General features: G+C 39.8%; 2 protein-coding genes across 4 annotated transcripts; both read right to left on the bottom strand.

Moving 5' to 3' along the window:
• Window positions 1-975: 975 nt before the first annotated feature.
• Window positions 976-8,108, bottom strand: camkk1b (calcium/calmodulin-dependent protein kinase kinase 1, alpha b). Of its 3 annotated transcripts, none has more exons than XM_079354621.1 (17): window positions 8,026-8,108; window positions 6,023-6,428; window positions 5,892-5,939; window positions 5,751-5,804; window positions 5,606-5,657; window positions 5,367-5,500; window positions 5,149-5,185; window positions 5,045-5,066; window positions 4,837-4,925; window positions 4,319-4,518; window positions 4,131-4,184; window positions 3,978-4,051; window positions 3,554-3,641; window positions 3,307-3,435; window positions 2,935-3,038; window positions 1,797-1,847; window positions 976-1,435 (listed from the first exon to the last, which is right to left on the bottom strand). In XM_079354621.1, the coding sequence occupies exons 2-17, from the start codon at window positions 6,356-6,358 to the stop codon at window positions 1,351-1,353; spliced, it is 1,557 nt and encodes a 518-aa protein (XP_079210747.1). In that variant the 5' UTR covers window positions 6,359-6,428; window positions 8,026-8,108; the 3' UTR covers window positions 976-1,350. The 3 variants fall into 3 exon arrangements, with proteins under 3 accessions (XP_079210747.1, XP_079210746.1, XP_079210748.1); XM_079354620.1 differs by having other exon boundaries at window positions 6,023-6,433; window positions 8,026-8,105; XM_079354622.1 differs by having other exon boundaries at window positions 976-1,432; window positions 6,023-6,433; window positions 8,026-8,105.
• A 1,542-nt stretch (window positions 8,109-9,650) lies between these two features.
• LOC306830890 (dicarboxylate carrier UCP2-like) lies at window positions 9,651-14,544 on the bottom strand. The gene is made up of 6 exons (XM_079354623.1): window positions 13,685-14,544; window positions 12,894-13,101; window positions 11,692-11,895; window positions 10,961-11,062; window positions 10,705-10,885; window positions 9,651-10,594 (listed from the first exon to the last, which is right to left on the bottom strand). Exons 1-6 carry the CDS (start codon window positions 13,808-13,810, stop codon window positions 10,480-10,482), a joined length of 936 nt encoding a protein of 311 aa, XP_079210749.1. The 5' UTR covers window positions 13,811-14,544; the 3' UTR covers window positions 9,651-10,479.
• Window positions 14,545-14,546: the final 2 nt, after the last annotated feature.

Below are 14,546 nucleotides of genomic sequence, written 5' to 3'. Positions count from 1 at the left end.
CTGTGTCCAAGCAGTGGAAAATACTCTCATTTACTTTGAAGCTGACATATTGATCATAAGATCAATTTATATGAAACTGGAGGCTGTTAGCTCGGCTTAGCTGAGCTTAGCATATGGACTGAAAACAGTCACGTCTCCTTACTTCAATCGTACCAGAGATATGCTAATATGTCGCTAAAGCAAAAGTCTCTAAATTGATTTACTTTTGTCATAACATTTGTATTTTATTTTTATTCATTTTCTTAACTTTTGCAACTTTGCACAATATCTTTCACAATACGTATGTAATACTCATTTAGTAGGTTGAAAGTTTGCTTTGCCTGAACTTGTGAATCAAGTTTCCTCCTTCATTTTCTGTTGATGTCAAAAATACCTTTATGCTAACTCCACGCTAACTGTCTAACTAATGTTATCTCTTAAAACGTCGATGAAAAGACAATCGACAATCAGGGAGAAGAATCATTTTGATTGAACTGTAATTGTTATGGTGAAAAAAAAACGTGTTAAGAATCAACAATGTAAAAATCCTGTGAAATCCTGACAAATGGCATCACTTCATTCCTGGTTAATTGGGATGCCTTGTCAAGCTTTGTTTAAAAGCTCTTAGGAAGCTCTTGTCCTTTGTACTGAAGTGTCTCGTTTTTTTGGTCATTGATTTGGTGAGGCCTTTTGGTTAGAGGTTGAGCCCTCTACTTTTTACACAATGCTGCTCTCTACTGGTTTTAACAATTAACTACACTTAAAAAAAAATCAGCCCTCTGTGTTTTAAAGATGTTTGAGAAGTTACACAGCATCTTTGATGATTTCACTAGAGTCCATGTTGATACAGAGTTTGTTCCTTTAGCAGTTTTTTCAACATTATTGCTAAAACTGTCAAAGCGTCCCCCAAAAAAACACGTCCCAAGGTTGCCATCTAGTGTTTAAGACTGCAAATAACAAAACTGTGAAGGAATGAATGCTGCGGTCATTCAAGGCCATTGTTTAAAATAAACACTTTTATTTCCTTCAACCACTGTAGGAAAATGTAAAAATATCTTCTTTTGGGGGGTGGGGGATCATATTTTTTTCTTTAACAACCAAGTAAATGCTTACATTCATCTGTAATTTGGATTTCAACAGAAGAGAAAACAAGTAGAGAAGCCAAAATAAAACCTGAACTTTTTTGTGATCATTATATCCACTATCCCATCAGTTAGATTCAAAATACTGCAGACCTATCAAAGCCCTAGTCCTTAGCGTAGGAAAAGCAAAATGAGGAGAGAGAGTTGAAAAAGAAAGAAAGAAGTAAAGGTAGAAAACAAAAACAATATTCTTGCATATCCTCCTCCACTAGTCTTTGTTTATGTCATCTTATTCCGTACATTCTGTAAACGTATCGTCCTCATACAAGTCCTCCAACTCTCCGTCTCTGCTCCCCTCGTTGCTGACTTTCCTACTGGAGACAAATGCTTGATTATGTAGTTGAAGGAACTGAACAAAATTGAAAATGAGGATGAGGAGGAGCAGGGCCAAGGTGACACTAGACTAAAAATGTCAAAGAGTGCATGTCCTCCACAGAACAGCTCATCACTCTTTATCCATTTTAACCTCCCGAACACATAAGAGAGAGACGAGGAAGCCAACACTAAGCACTCGACAGCAATCGTGTGTCCACTTATTTTGGGTACAGCACGTTGTTGAGTGCTTTGTGTTGTCTTGTCTCTTTTAAATCCTCTTAAGGCTGAACAAACAACTGATGAGCTGTGCTGTGTATGAAGCGCATGAAGCTCAGCCTACATGCTGTTATTAAAAGTTACCTCAAGGAAGGATGAAGCTGAGCTGAAGACCCCAATAAGCCCCAAGTGCCACTGCAAGAAGGAGATGTAAAGTAGAGGTTGATTATTATGGGACAATCAGTGAGAAACGCTGACTCGTAAGAAGCAATTTAAAGGCTTTTTTTTTTTTCCTGATATCAAAAATTAATAAAGATGTCAAGTTCATGGTAATTATGAAGCTACAGCCAGATTAGCTGCTTAGCTTAGCTTAGACCGTGAACGTGTTAATCAGTTATCTTAAAAGTGGTCACCTGCTTTAACCTGTAAAGCTCACTGATTACCACTTCAGAGATTTCTTCAATCCAAATACAAAAAAAAGGAGGAACAACACTAAAGAGTTGTATTGGTGGTTATCAGAAGAGATAAAAAAGCACAAATTAATCAATAAATTGATGTTATGAGGTGTTTTGCCAGTTTAATAATGTCCCCCTGTTGTTGTGTTTTTATGCTAAGCTAACTGGCTGTTGTCTGAGGCTTTCTCTTTGACAGACAAATCACACTAAAACATTTTGTTCTTCTACTCTTTGCCGCTTGCACAAGACTTTTAAATTTTACATTTAAATTTGTAAGTGAGGCTTCTGTGTATAACCCCAAATATTAGTTCATTTTTTATCCATCACAGTTGAAGTGTCTTAGATTTCCTCATTCACAGATCACAGATCAGGCGGCCTGATTGCACAGATTCTCTGTGTGGGAGTCTGCTGAGCTGGTGGTGCAGCCTGATCATGTGTGGAGGAGGCAGCAGCTCCACCAGCTCTTCACATGGAGGTGTAATTAGCTGTAACATCATCCCCCCACAGACAAGACTGTCTTTTTTTAATGGAAAATAAAAGCAGTGCAGCCATTACTGCTGCTGTGGGGCAACCTTTTAGCTTTAATAACAGGACAGATGCTGTTATCAGCCTGAGTGTGATTTAAGATCCTTCAGTTTTAGAGCTACTGTAGTTAGTATTCTAAAAATATGATGTATTTATAAGTGAGGACACCTTGCATATAAAGTATGTAACTGATCTATTTTTATTCAAGCATCTGCTAGCTGTTGTTTTCTTTCAGGCCCTAATCGCAGAGCTGGCGCTTTGTCAGAGCGGAGCAGGCAGGATTTGCAGAGTAGGCTACTTACGTAAGAAGACCTCCAGGAGCAGACATGGACCTCTCCGCCCGTCTGCCCTGACACTCAAAGGGATTATTGAAAGAGCGCTTCCTCAGCATGGACTTTACCAGGATCTGCAGAGGACATTAGAGAGAGTCTCTACAATGTTCTCAGTCTGAGAATCTGCAGGGGGAACACACACACTTGTGCCTAACGTGTTTGTTTGTATTTCTATGTCAAATCTTACAAACAATTTTGAAAATTAACTATAACACCAAAAGAGTTTGTTCAAACGTCTCCCTACAACGATACAGCTGTTGAACACATCAAACTTGTTTGGGCCGTGTTTTTGCGACGTGACTTGTTCAATAGCGATGAGAGAGGAGGCGCCCTGCCACTCACCACAGTGGAGAGCCTGGGGATGAGTTTGACGCTGTTCTGGACCTCCTCGTCAGTCACCTCCACTGCCGTGCAGTGCTCCTCCTCCAGAGGAAGAGGGTTGGAGTCGTTCTCCGTCACCCACGGATGGAGCTGTAACATCACGCACCGAAAAACACAATGATGATGCAGAGAGTTACACACACACACACACACAAAAAAAACACACTTTTTTTTGATCACATAGAGTTGCTTTGTCCTTTGCAGTCACCTTAATTTTGGGGATGGTGATTCTTATTGCAGGGTTTTTTTCCAACATTCCTTCAATAAGATCCCTCAGGTCGTTGCTTATCGTTGGCCTGTAGAAAAAGTTTTACAAATTTTGTTTTCCTTACTTTTACAAATGTCAGTCTCTTTGAAGAAACTATTTTCTGACTTGATCCCTTTCGTCTCTCCTCGTCCATACATTTAAAGTTTAGCATATCAAGAATATTGCATTAATCACATCTTTCAAGGAAACATTTTCTTATCGTTATTGTCGAACGACAGCAAAGACACCAACGTCGGCGTTTCGGATAAATACTCCATCGACTCATTGACTGTGATTTAAACTGTCATCATGCTGCAGCTCCACACACCCTACATGTTTAGAAAAACAGACCGAAATGTCATCCCTCTGCCCAATGCTGGCTTACGTCTCTGGATACTCCACTGGTTTGTTCTTGATCTTGTTGTGCAGAGAGAGGATGTATTCATCATAAAATGGGCACTGAAACCAAAGAAAATCATCAATCCAAATGTTGCTTGCTGCTTTTATTCTCTATGCAGTTTTCTGTGATCTTGCTCACCTTCCCAAAGACAAAACAGTACAGTGTGACTCCCATGGCCCACACGTCTAAGGCCTGTAAACAAACACAGTCATTATCATAGCTGTCATTAATGAGAAGCTCTCAGCAGGCAGCTGGACAGATGAATTAGGAATAGTCTGTACTTGCATGTTTTACAGTTCACCAACAGCGAATGTTTTTGTCCTCACCTTCCCGCTGAAGCTCTGCTCGTACTCGGTCATCATCTCGGGGGCCATGAAGGCCGGCGTCCCGGCCGTGCTGTACAGGAGGGCGTCTGTGCCCTCAAACTCATTGCTCACACCAAAATCTGCGATCTTGACGTGACCATCGTCTCCCAGCAGCAGGTTTGAGGGTTTGATGTCTCTGTGGATGATTTTGTGGTAGTGCACTGGACGAGACAAACCAAGAAATGGATTACCATCCGATTAGAAGACATCGCTCTACAGTCATTTAGTCAGAACCCTGGTCCATTTCTGTGGATTAATCTACGACACTTTGAAATAAAAGATATGAACACTTAACATATTACAACCTAAGCAAGAGCAGTGAATTTTTAATTGATAAAAATTAAAGATTGACTTAAGAAAATTTGAGAATGTTTGCTTCTTCACAGTTCAAACCGCTGTTTGTATCAAAACTACACATAATAAAAGTTTAGAATTATATCAACGGCTCTATTGGATAATTATATTTTCTGCCATCTTACAGTACTCTATTCCCAGGACGACGTCTGTGAAGTAAAAGCGGGCCTGCTCCTCTGTGAAAGGGTCGTCTTTGGGCACCTCCATCACTGGCCTGACCCAACAGGAGAGGGGGAAGAGGCAGGGAAAGATATAAATGCACCTTTCACATCACCAAAAGATTCCGGCTTAATCACTTACAGTTTAATTAACAGTATAAGACATAAAACATACCCTTTTGTCATCAACTCGAAGGCTTGAGAGTAAATAATCAGAGATAAGTTACTTAAGACTAAATGCAGTTATGTGTACATAAGGAAGGATGAATGAGTTCTTACCCATATGAAGTCCGTCTTCATCAGGATCGTCAAGAACCTGCAAAACACGTCAAGTCACTTTTCTGCACAAATAGAAGACCAGCAACTTCTTGAAACCATCAAACACACACAGACACACGTTGAGAGTGGAGAGTGTAGAGCATTAATTATCCTGCTTCAGAGTGACAGACATCACAGGCTGCATGATAACACGGCTCAGGACTGAGTCAGCGACTGACCTCAACCAGTTTGACAACATTAGGATGGTCCAGTTTCTTCAGGATGGCGATCTCCCTGTAAGCTTTCTCCAGAGGCAACATGGCTTTGGTGTAAGGGTCCTGTGGAGAGGCTGATCCTTGATGAGAGGGGCGGCCTGAAATGAAACACAGCACACACATGTTAAACAACACATCATGGGAACATTAGACACTCTTTAGACGTTTAGTTTGATCTTTGTAACGCAGAGATCTTTACTCACGCAAGAAACCACACTGCCTCATCAGCTTCTTCTTTGAAACAACTTTCATTGCCTAAATTCACCAGATATAGAACATGTAGAAATGTAAAAGCCAAACTGAAGTGTAAAATGATAGACCACAGATGCTAAATGTATTTGAACTTACGTAGTACTGCTCAGAATCTTCATTGTAAGCCAGTCTTACCACTCCATATGAACCCTGGGGTGCAAAAACAACAAAGAGTTCTATAAAGCATACACATCACTTCTGATTCAGCTTCTCATACAAGCAGTTTTGATGAATTACCTTTCCAATCTCTTTGTTCAACTTATACTGGTTGAGCTGGACGCAATCCTGCAGACAATGAACAGAAACTGTGATCACAAAAGAATCATGTTATTTATGTTTTGACAGAACTCAAACGGAGTCAAACTCACATCCGCATCTGTGATGGACACACGTTTGGTCTCAATGGTGGGCTGTCGGGCCATGCGGCTCCGATTCTCCTGCAGTGACAGCTTCCTGTCTGAGAATCGAGCTCTCTGAACGCTGCTGGGCCTATAGCCGTTAGGCGGGGTCACACATTTGGCAGCTACATTCATGGCCGCCACCAGGTCAGCCAGATCGCAGTTATGCTCCGAGTCCAGCCCGTTATTCTGCTCCAAGTCTAGCTCATGATTGTGCTCTGTAATCAGGTCGTTGTCGTGCTTTGAATCCAGCACGTTATTGTTGCTCGAGTCCAGCCCGGCCCTGCAGGCGGTGTCGGCGCTCATGGTGGATGGATCTGATGAACTCACAGCAAAACGGTTTATCTTGGTATAAACAGGAGACGGTGATTCAGCACTGCACTGAGACAGAATATCAGATACAAGTTTAATCAACAACAAAGCATAGAAAACCAGCTTTTATTCAGGAGTGTTTAAAAACAAGCCTGTCTACAATTATATTTCAAAGACATCCACATTGAAAATGTGGAAAAGTTTTAAATTCCTGTTATTTTGCATAAATCATCAACGTTTTAACATTCAACATACATTACAAAAAAAAAAAGGACTGCCCACAATATTATTTGAATTAATGGCTCAACTTTGATTGTAAATCGTGTTTAATCACATTTTTAAAATTCCATTATTTTGCATTTCAAAACTTTTTTGTGATCCTTTTATTTTTATTCTGTACCATTTTAAGCTAAAAGTGCTTTCTTCCTGTTTTGGTAAATACCAGATTTTATTTCGAAAGAAAAGAAGGAGCGTAAAATGAAAAATAACTTAACCACAGAAAAAGGAACTTGTTACAGAGAAGTCCAAAAGCTAAATGTTTGATGTCATCAAGTTCAACTGACTTCCACTTGTTAAAAGAGGTTTATTCTTTTTTAAAGAATGAGTAATTCAAATGTGCAGCGCTGTCTTTATTTCTGTCATGCAGCTTTAGGAACATGCTGCAGGGGCTTACCTACCATGTGCTCAAACAAAGTGTGACTAAAACAAAGTGTGATTCAAAACAAAGTGTGATTCATAGATAGAAATGCTGCTCTAATTGAAGTCTTGGGCATTGGTGAGTATAAAAAAAATCATGGCTGATGAGTAAAAAACAAAACACAACAGGCAGGGTATTTTTTACCTGCATTTTTGTCCATCATTTAACCCATAAAAAAGTATTAATACCAACCCCAGAAGTACTTGCATTAAATAATTATACAACTTTAGATAGCCAGTGTTCATTGTTTCTTTTCTGTAAAGTTGAAGCTGAGGCTCTTTAGAGTAAACACCATCAGTCTGCTGTCTTAAATGAATCTTGAGTTTTGACCCTTAGTCCTAATCACTTTGTTTGCTGCTCTGTCACTTGTGTTTGATCTTAGTATTAAAAGAAGTATTCACTTGTTTGAAATCCAAACATGAACTTCTCTTGTTGTGTTGATTATCATTACTCAACGTTTGAATGTCTGAGCACTTAAACTGGAGCTTGAAGCCTGAAAAATAGATTTCTGCTTTCTTGTGCTCAGATTCGTCTAACAGATGGCAGAAGCCTCAGAAGAATAAACACAAACACAGAAAAAGAGAAGTTTCACCTCGGACAGCAGTCTGGCAGCAGATAAGAGACAACAACTCACTGCTCAAAATACAATCCAGAGAACGGAAAAGCTTCTTATGTAACGAGGTGGAACGCTTTAATAGGCTAGTTAATTACGTTATCAAAACACTTACACAACACACTGGACTGATACAGTATGCATACATCTTTTAAAACACATCTGCTCCCTTTCTAACATGAAAAGGTCTAACACTTGTTTATGCCGAATAAAAACAATGTTATGCCGCTAAATCCTAAAAACATTCTGCATACCTTTTAAATGTGAGACTTGTAAAAAAAAAAAAAAAAAAAATACAGATCACCACAAGTTAACTTGTGTTGTCTGTTTTTGTCTTGCTTCTTTACTCACACAGTGGAGGTGTTCTGCTCTGTTGAGGGCTGTTCATGTTCATCCGCATGTTGTCCTGCTGCTCTCAGGATGGAAAGTCCTTTGTATCTTAGTGCAGGACATTCACTGACAGGCAGGGAGGGAGCTCTGCAGTGCTCATCTTTAAGGATTAGCTCAGGCCACATATAGCCGGGTTATTCTGAGGGAGGCCAGCAGTGCAGTAGTGATCTGCAGGGGAGGCTGCGGTGGCAGGGGCACCCTGGTCAGACAGACGTCATCAAATACACAATGTGGGGAAAAAACACTGAGTGACCTCACAGAGTTTGATAATTATAAAACCTAATACACTCTGTTTTTGTATACAAAATCAGCTTTCTTTTTCAGTTAACTCCATCTTGCATGCTATTCAGATACAAAAAGCTAACCTGTAGATTCTTTCATATTTCACTAAAGGTTGAAGGACATTTTAATATACGATTATTTTATATTCTTTTCATTATTTTGGTCATGTTTTTGTTGCCTTTGTTGTATTTCACTTTGTAAATGTTTTTGAAGGGTTTGAGGTATTAATCAAACAAAAGTTTGCTCTAGAATAAGAAGAGACGAAAACATACCTTCATAAGGGTCATGATTCTTTTTCACTTGCTTGACACCTCACCTTCTTGCCAGTGTTCACCTGTAGTTGTATCGCCAACAACAGACATTATGAAATAGCCAGTTTGAGTGTTGGGTGTGGTACCAATGAGTAACCTGATGGTGGCGCCTCTGACCATTTCTAAGACTGCCATTCTATTACCTGCAAGGAGGGACTTTGTTGATAAAATGATGTTCAGTGATCAATTTAGAAAAGAAAAAAAACACCAACACACTTTTTCCTTCCAGCCCAAGTCATCATTGGTACATCAGTGTTATTTTTGTTCAGTCATGTTTTCTGACTGTCATTGAACGTTAACATTGCTAACATTGCTGATCATGTCCCAGCAGGATGCATCAGGAACAGGCAGACACCAAACATTGATGTAGTGGGGATGAACCACCTGAATGGCTGCCACACCCGTCGCCATCAGCGGGCCATAGGGGGCCGGGCCTGCTTGTGTGCCCCCCCCCCCCCAACTTGAGGCACACTTTTTTTTTTTTAAACTAAATATTACATTATATCATATCATATGTTGCATTGATGTTGCATTCTTTATCAGTAAACCATCACAAATATAAACAAACAATGAAACAAATGAAATCTAAAATATGGAAATATGGTTGTTTCCATGTCTGCTTGTTGATGTATCCTTTATAGTTTGGTACAATTCGTTACATTATTTCAACACATTTCATCACTGGCACTGCAGGGGCTAAGAAGGTGGAACATGTTCAAAAGGCTTTTGTTACAGTACAGGTTTTAGTCTTTCTTTTTAGTTTATTCTATTCACAAGATATATTATCATAAAATAATGTTGTACAGGTTTTGTCCCAGTGTTATGTTTGGATTATTTTCCTGATCGAGAAACTCAGTTGTAGTATTTCTCAGCTTTCCTGTCATGTGTTTGTTTCATACCTAAGGGGGAAAAAGTTTGTCTGTCGAGGGTAAATGACTGATCTGAAGCAAACACATGTCAGCCAATAAAACAAGCATAAGCATGTTTTGGGTTGGTATTCTTTTATTATCATTATAAGGCCTCAGGATTCATTAAGGACTGATAAAAAAAATAAATCCAAAAATGTTTTCATAATAAGAAGAATTTAAACATATCTAAATTAGTTACACATGGACTCAACCTACATACGTTCTGTATATTAGACACCTCGACATAATCTATTGTTACTGTTTTGATTGAGAGCCCCCTGGAGGGGCTTTAAAAAAACCCATGCTGTGCATTTAACAAGTTGTTAATCTAAAATTAAAATAAATATTAATTGCCTCTTTGCCTCCTAAAGACTATATATAAGTTTGAGGTTTTGACATGCATTCGTGTGAAAAACTAGTTTTCACCTTAAACATAAGACCTTAAACACATCACTGTAAAACCCAACATTCACATGCTCACCAACTTTGTGATCTTCTTCACAGCGGATATTTTGACTTTTCATCATGAGAAAAACTCAGGCATTCCCTTTAAATAAACTATGGCTCAGTCCAATCAAGTGTCTCATTAATTCACTGAGCAACTGTAAAAGATACAATAAATAAAAACACACCTTAAAGGAGCCTGACACTAATGCAGATAAATGGAATAAATCCACCATTTCAGGATTTACAGCTGTAATCATTTTTAGACATTACAAGGTAGTGCATTTATCATATCATGAGCTCAAGTCACGGCTTCTTTAATAAGACTCATGTGCAGTTTCATCCCTGAGGTGAAACAGGTTTGTACCAGTCATTACTATGCCTGTGAGTCACGTGCTGCGGGATGATGTCTGTCCTGTATTCGACACACCAGTTACACCGCTTCAGTGCCTTAACAGCTGCCAGACAGGTCAGAGCGGAGACTCCCAAGACTGTTGACATCTCATCACAGCTCTCTTAATCTGCTCAAAGCTAACAAACATGACAATGTTCCAGGAACCCAGACGGAGAAACGATGGCACAAATCTAGAAAAGGGAACACAGTAAATCAGGAAAAGTTGCATTTCCCCAAACTTTTTGTTTTGTTCAACTTTGGATTTTTGTGTCGATGCTTACTTTGGATATCAACAACATACCCCTTATAGAATGATGTGGGTCCTTCCTTAATCAGCATGGTGAAGGCACAGTTCAAAGCACCACTGTACTGCCCAGGCCTTGAATTCATGAAGCGTGTTTTCACCACATCTACTGGAGATGCTACGATGGTGGTGCAGAAACCTGCTGCGAAGGCGGCTGTGAAGTGACATGGCATGTTGTCTGCCGAAAATAAAACATTGACTTAGTTATTAAGGGCCGTGAAAGAAATGGAGTGAGTAAAATGATTACACTTGCCTGTCATCAGGTTGGACTTCAAGATTTGCTCTTTAATGATGTCATAGGTCACCAGCTCGCAGCAGTTTACGATGGCATTACGAGTTATGTTTGGCAGGCAACCTGAAAGGACATTTCAATATTTAAAAATAATACTAATTAACCTGAGGAACTATAAAATTATACTCCATAAATCTAGCATAATAAAACCAGAACTTTTTAGACTAAGAACAGTTAGAAATGTCTTCATTTATTTCTTCTTCTTTGTCGAAACCTATTGCCTACATTGCCCACAATTCAATGCAACCACTGTCAATGCTTTTCTAGTAGAAGCTAATGTGGTCTTACAGTATGTCACTAATGAGCAGAAGCCAACAGGTGTCTGGTAAGATCACTGCATTTCTACCTCCATACCTCCAGACATTTTTTAAGTTTAAAAAGACTTCAATTGCCCAGAGTGACATCACTCAAGGCCATTTTTTTTTTCAGTTTAATAATTTAGGGAAACAAACTACTTCTTCACATGTGCAGTTGTATTTTCCTTGTAGTTTCCTTTTAAGACAGGATATTTTCAAGCTCACCACCTTTGATAAACAGCAGTAAATATAAAACACGGCCACTGACTTATATTTCCAAAGCCAACCACCTAGAGACATTTAATGATGCTGATGTTCTAGTATTTAAACTGTCACTCTAAAGCCTACTCAGTAGTAACATAATAAGTCATCACATTTCTCACCTTTCTAACTTACCTTTCCAGAGCCCTCTGAAGCCCTCATCTCTGGCAATGATTTTGTAGGCATCGATTGTGCTGCTGTACCTCTTCACTGAGCCACTCTCAGGCAGACGGATCTGAGCCTGAAACCTGACCTTCACTACATCTGTTGGCTGAGCGAAGGCCACCGCCATCCCTCCAGTGGTGCAGCCTGCCAGCAGTCGAGCCCCAATTCCTGCATCTGGGATGCAACCAATGCATATTAGATTACTTTTACTTTGAAGAAATGACCAAGTTTACAGTAATACAAGCTGCAGTTCTGATGAGGATTACAAGCTTAACTAGTGAAATGAAGTAAACTCAAAATAAGAATATGGCTGTCGAATTGGCCTCGTAAATGATCTGACAGTGTCATATGGTCCTGGCAAAGAATAAACAACACTCCACTGTTGGTGTAAGACTGCAAACTGGATAGAGACAGGATGTAGTGTACTCTACAGTATAGACACCGGCAAAGTTAAATGCAAACAACTCTGCTTGCTAACTGCAGGTCTGACCGGTTATCTGCATTTACATGCCACATTTGACAGACTTCGCATGTGGAAACTTGGTCTTCACACTGATGTTATGTCCAAAGCTAAACCCTTTAAAGTTAACGACACTGCCATGATGGATGTTGAGCAGAGAAGGCCCCCAGCGTAAACATATCTGTTTCCTGAAAGAGGAATCTGACCTGTGCTCTATATCTCCCAAGACCTTGAAATCTGTCATACTGGTTTGGACAAAGCAGCTCTGTATTTGGAGAGCATCTGTCAGGCTTTCGTTGCACTTAAAGGTGACATTATGAAAAATCCACTTTGACAGTATTTTTCAACAGTGTCTACCGACCCACAAAATGTGAAATAAAACCATCCAGTCGTTTGTTTGTGGTCTGCACATGTCTTACAACACAAAGAAAAATGCTCAGTTTCAAATTTTCTCAACTTGTAACATCACAGGTTGGATTCAGGTATAACATTTTTTTTTTTTTAAATGTATCATTATGTATGCAACTGTGGAAAAGTAAACTTCCTTTTTTGAAAAAGTTTCCCAGTTTCCCATATAAAAGCCTCTGCATTAACCTGTTTCTGTTAATTACAGGTTAAGTCATATTTTGATTTCTGTGTACAGGTTACAGCACCTCCTGGGACTTTAGCGCATGGTTTGTGTCAGTATTTGTGGGAACATAATTACACATACTATCTGAGCCCCTGGTGTAGAACTGCTTCATGGTGTCATACAGGCCAATGCGGACTGAGGCGAAGCACATCTGCCTCTGCAGTCCGGCCACCAGTCCACTGTACAGGCTCCTCGGGCCCTCGGTCTTCACCATGGTAGTGATGGTACCAAACACACCTCTGTATTTGGCCCTCTGGCCTCCCAAAGGTGGCTTGGACTCACCTTGAATCTAAAAACAACAAAAAACTAAAAGAAAATGCAACAACAAACACAGGTGACACTGAGTTTCTCATCAGTCTGCTGGTAAAAATATGCATTTGGAGTTTCTATAACAACCAAATCAGTATCTTTTGATTGTTGATTGTTTAAACAAATATATGGTTTATTTGTGATACTTGTTACAATCCTGGTTTGACTATAATTACGTGGACTAGAGTAAATGGTCTCTTCTTAGCACTAATAACCATCTATGACACAAAGTCCCCATCTTATTTTAAATGAATTTAGGGGCTTAATAAATCTGACGTGTTTTCTGATGATTACATGTAAAATACTCATGGTGAGTTTTCTTTTGAAGCAGAAAAGGATCAGTAAATTTACACCTGCCTTTTTCTTTGACAAAAAAGGAACAGACATGTATTTTATATGAGACGGAGATAAATCCTGTCAATGCATTAATAGCAGTGACTATTTTTATTCACAGACACTTGATAAAATAGTTAAAGGAACGCTTAAAATGAGCTACAAATAGGAAATACATGTTTTAGGTCTGGTCTTCATCTCTGCCTCTCTGTAAAGTTATTGAAGCTCACCTGCAGTCTGACTTTGGCTGTGTCCAGGGGGAATGTGACCAGGTCGGCCACACAGCCAGCTGTTCCAGCTGAGAAGATCTTGACAGCGACTGAAGGGGCCAAATCTACGCTCTTCACACCAACCATGATGAATGTTTTATCCACAAATAGAGTTGTATTAACAAAAGGAGAGAACAGCTTCAGTGCCGTGTCCGCTGAGCGCTGCTGGTAACATTTAATATTCTAAACACAAGTCTCCTCATGGCGACTCCAGGTGGACTACAGCCAACGTCAAGTTTCAGGTAGGCCTATGGAAGAGTCAGTCATTGGAAAGCTAATCCCTGTTGTTGATCCATTCGCCATTAAACAGCAGCAAACTCTCATGTCAATTTAAACTGAAAAGAAACAAGAAAAACAACAGCTGTTGTCCTCCAATACAGACTCATAGCAACTTAACATGCAGCAGCAGTAGGCTGAGAGCAGCCGACACATTGAAGGTTGAGTGCTGATTCAGTCCAGCCTCTGCTGCATACTTGTTAACTCCTTCAAGAGAGCTGCAGCTGTACCGCCCTCAAGGAAATACACAGGTACAAACAAAGGCGACCTGCACGGCAGACAGATCAAGATAATTACAGTCAGTGCAGAAACTGCAGTTCCACAAGTAGCCATTTGAGGCCGGCACCAAAAATGAGTGGATGATGAAGGACGTGGTTCTGTGACAGGTCACCACTGGATCTTTGGGTCAAATTAGAAAATGTTCACCCCATGGGTTTTTTTCGCAATACCCAATACGCACACACAACTGGAAAATAATGCAAGCCTCGCCACACGTATCACAAACACAAGTGGGTAACATTAATTATTGTTGTAAAGAGAATACCGG

This window comes from Symphodus melops, assembly GCF_947650265.1.
Source record: "Symphodus melops genome assembly, chromosome: 10".
In the NCBI taxonomy this organism is placed as follows: Eukaryota; Metazoa; Chordata; class Actinopteri; order Labriformes; family Labridae; genus Symphodus; species Symphodus melops.
Note: the sequence above shows the minus strand (reverse complement) of the source record. Positions and strands in the feature narration are given on the sequence as shown.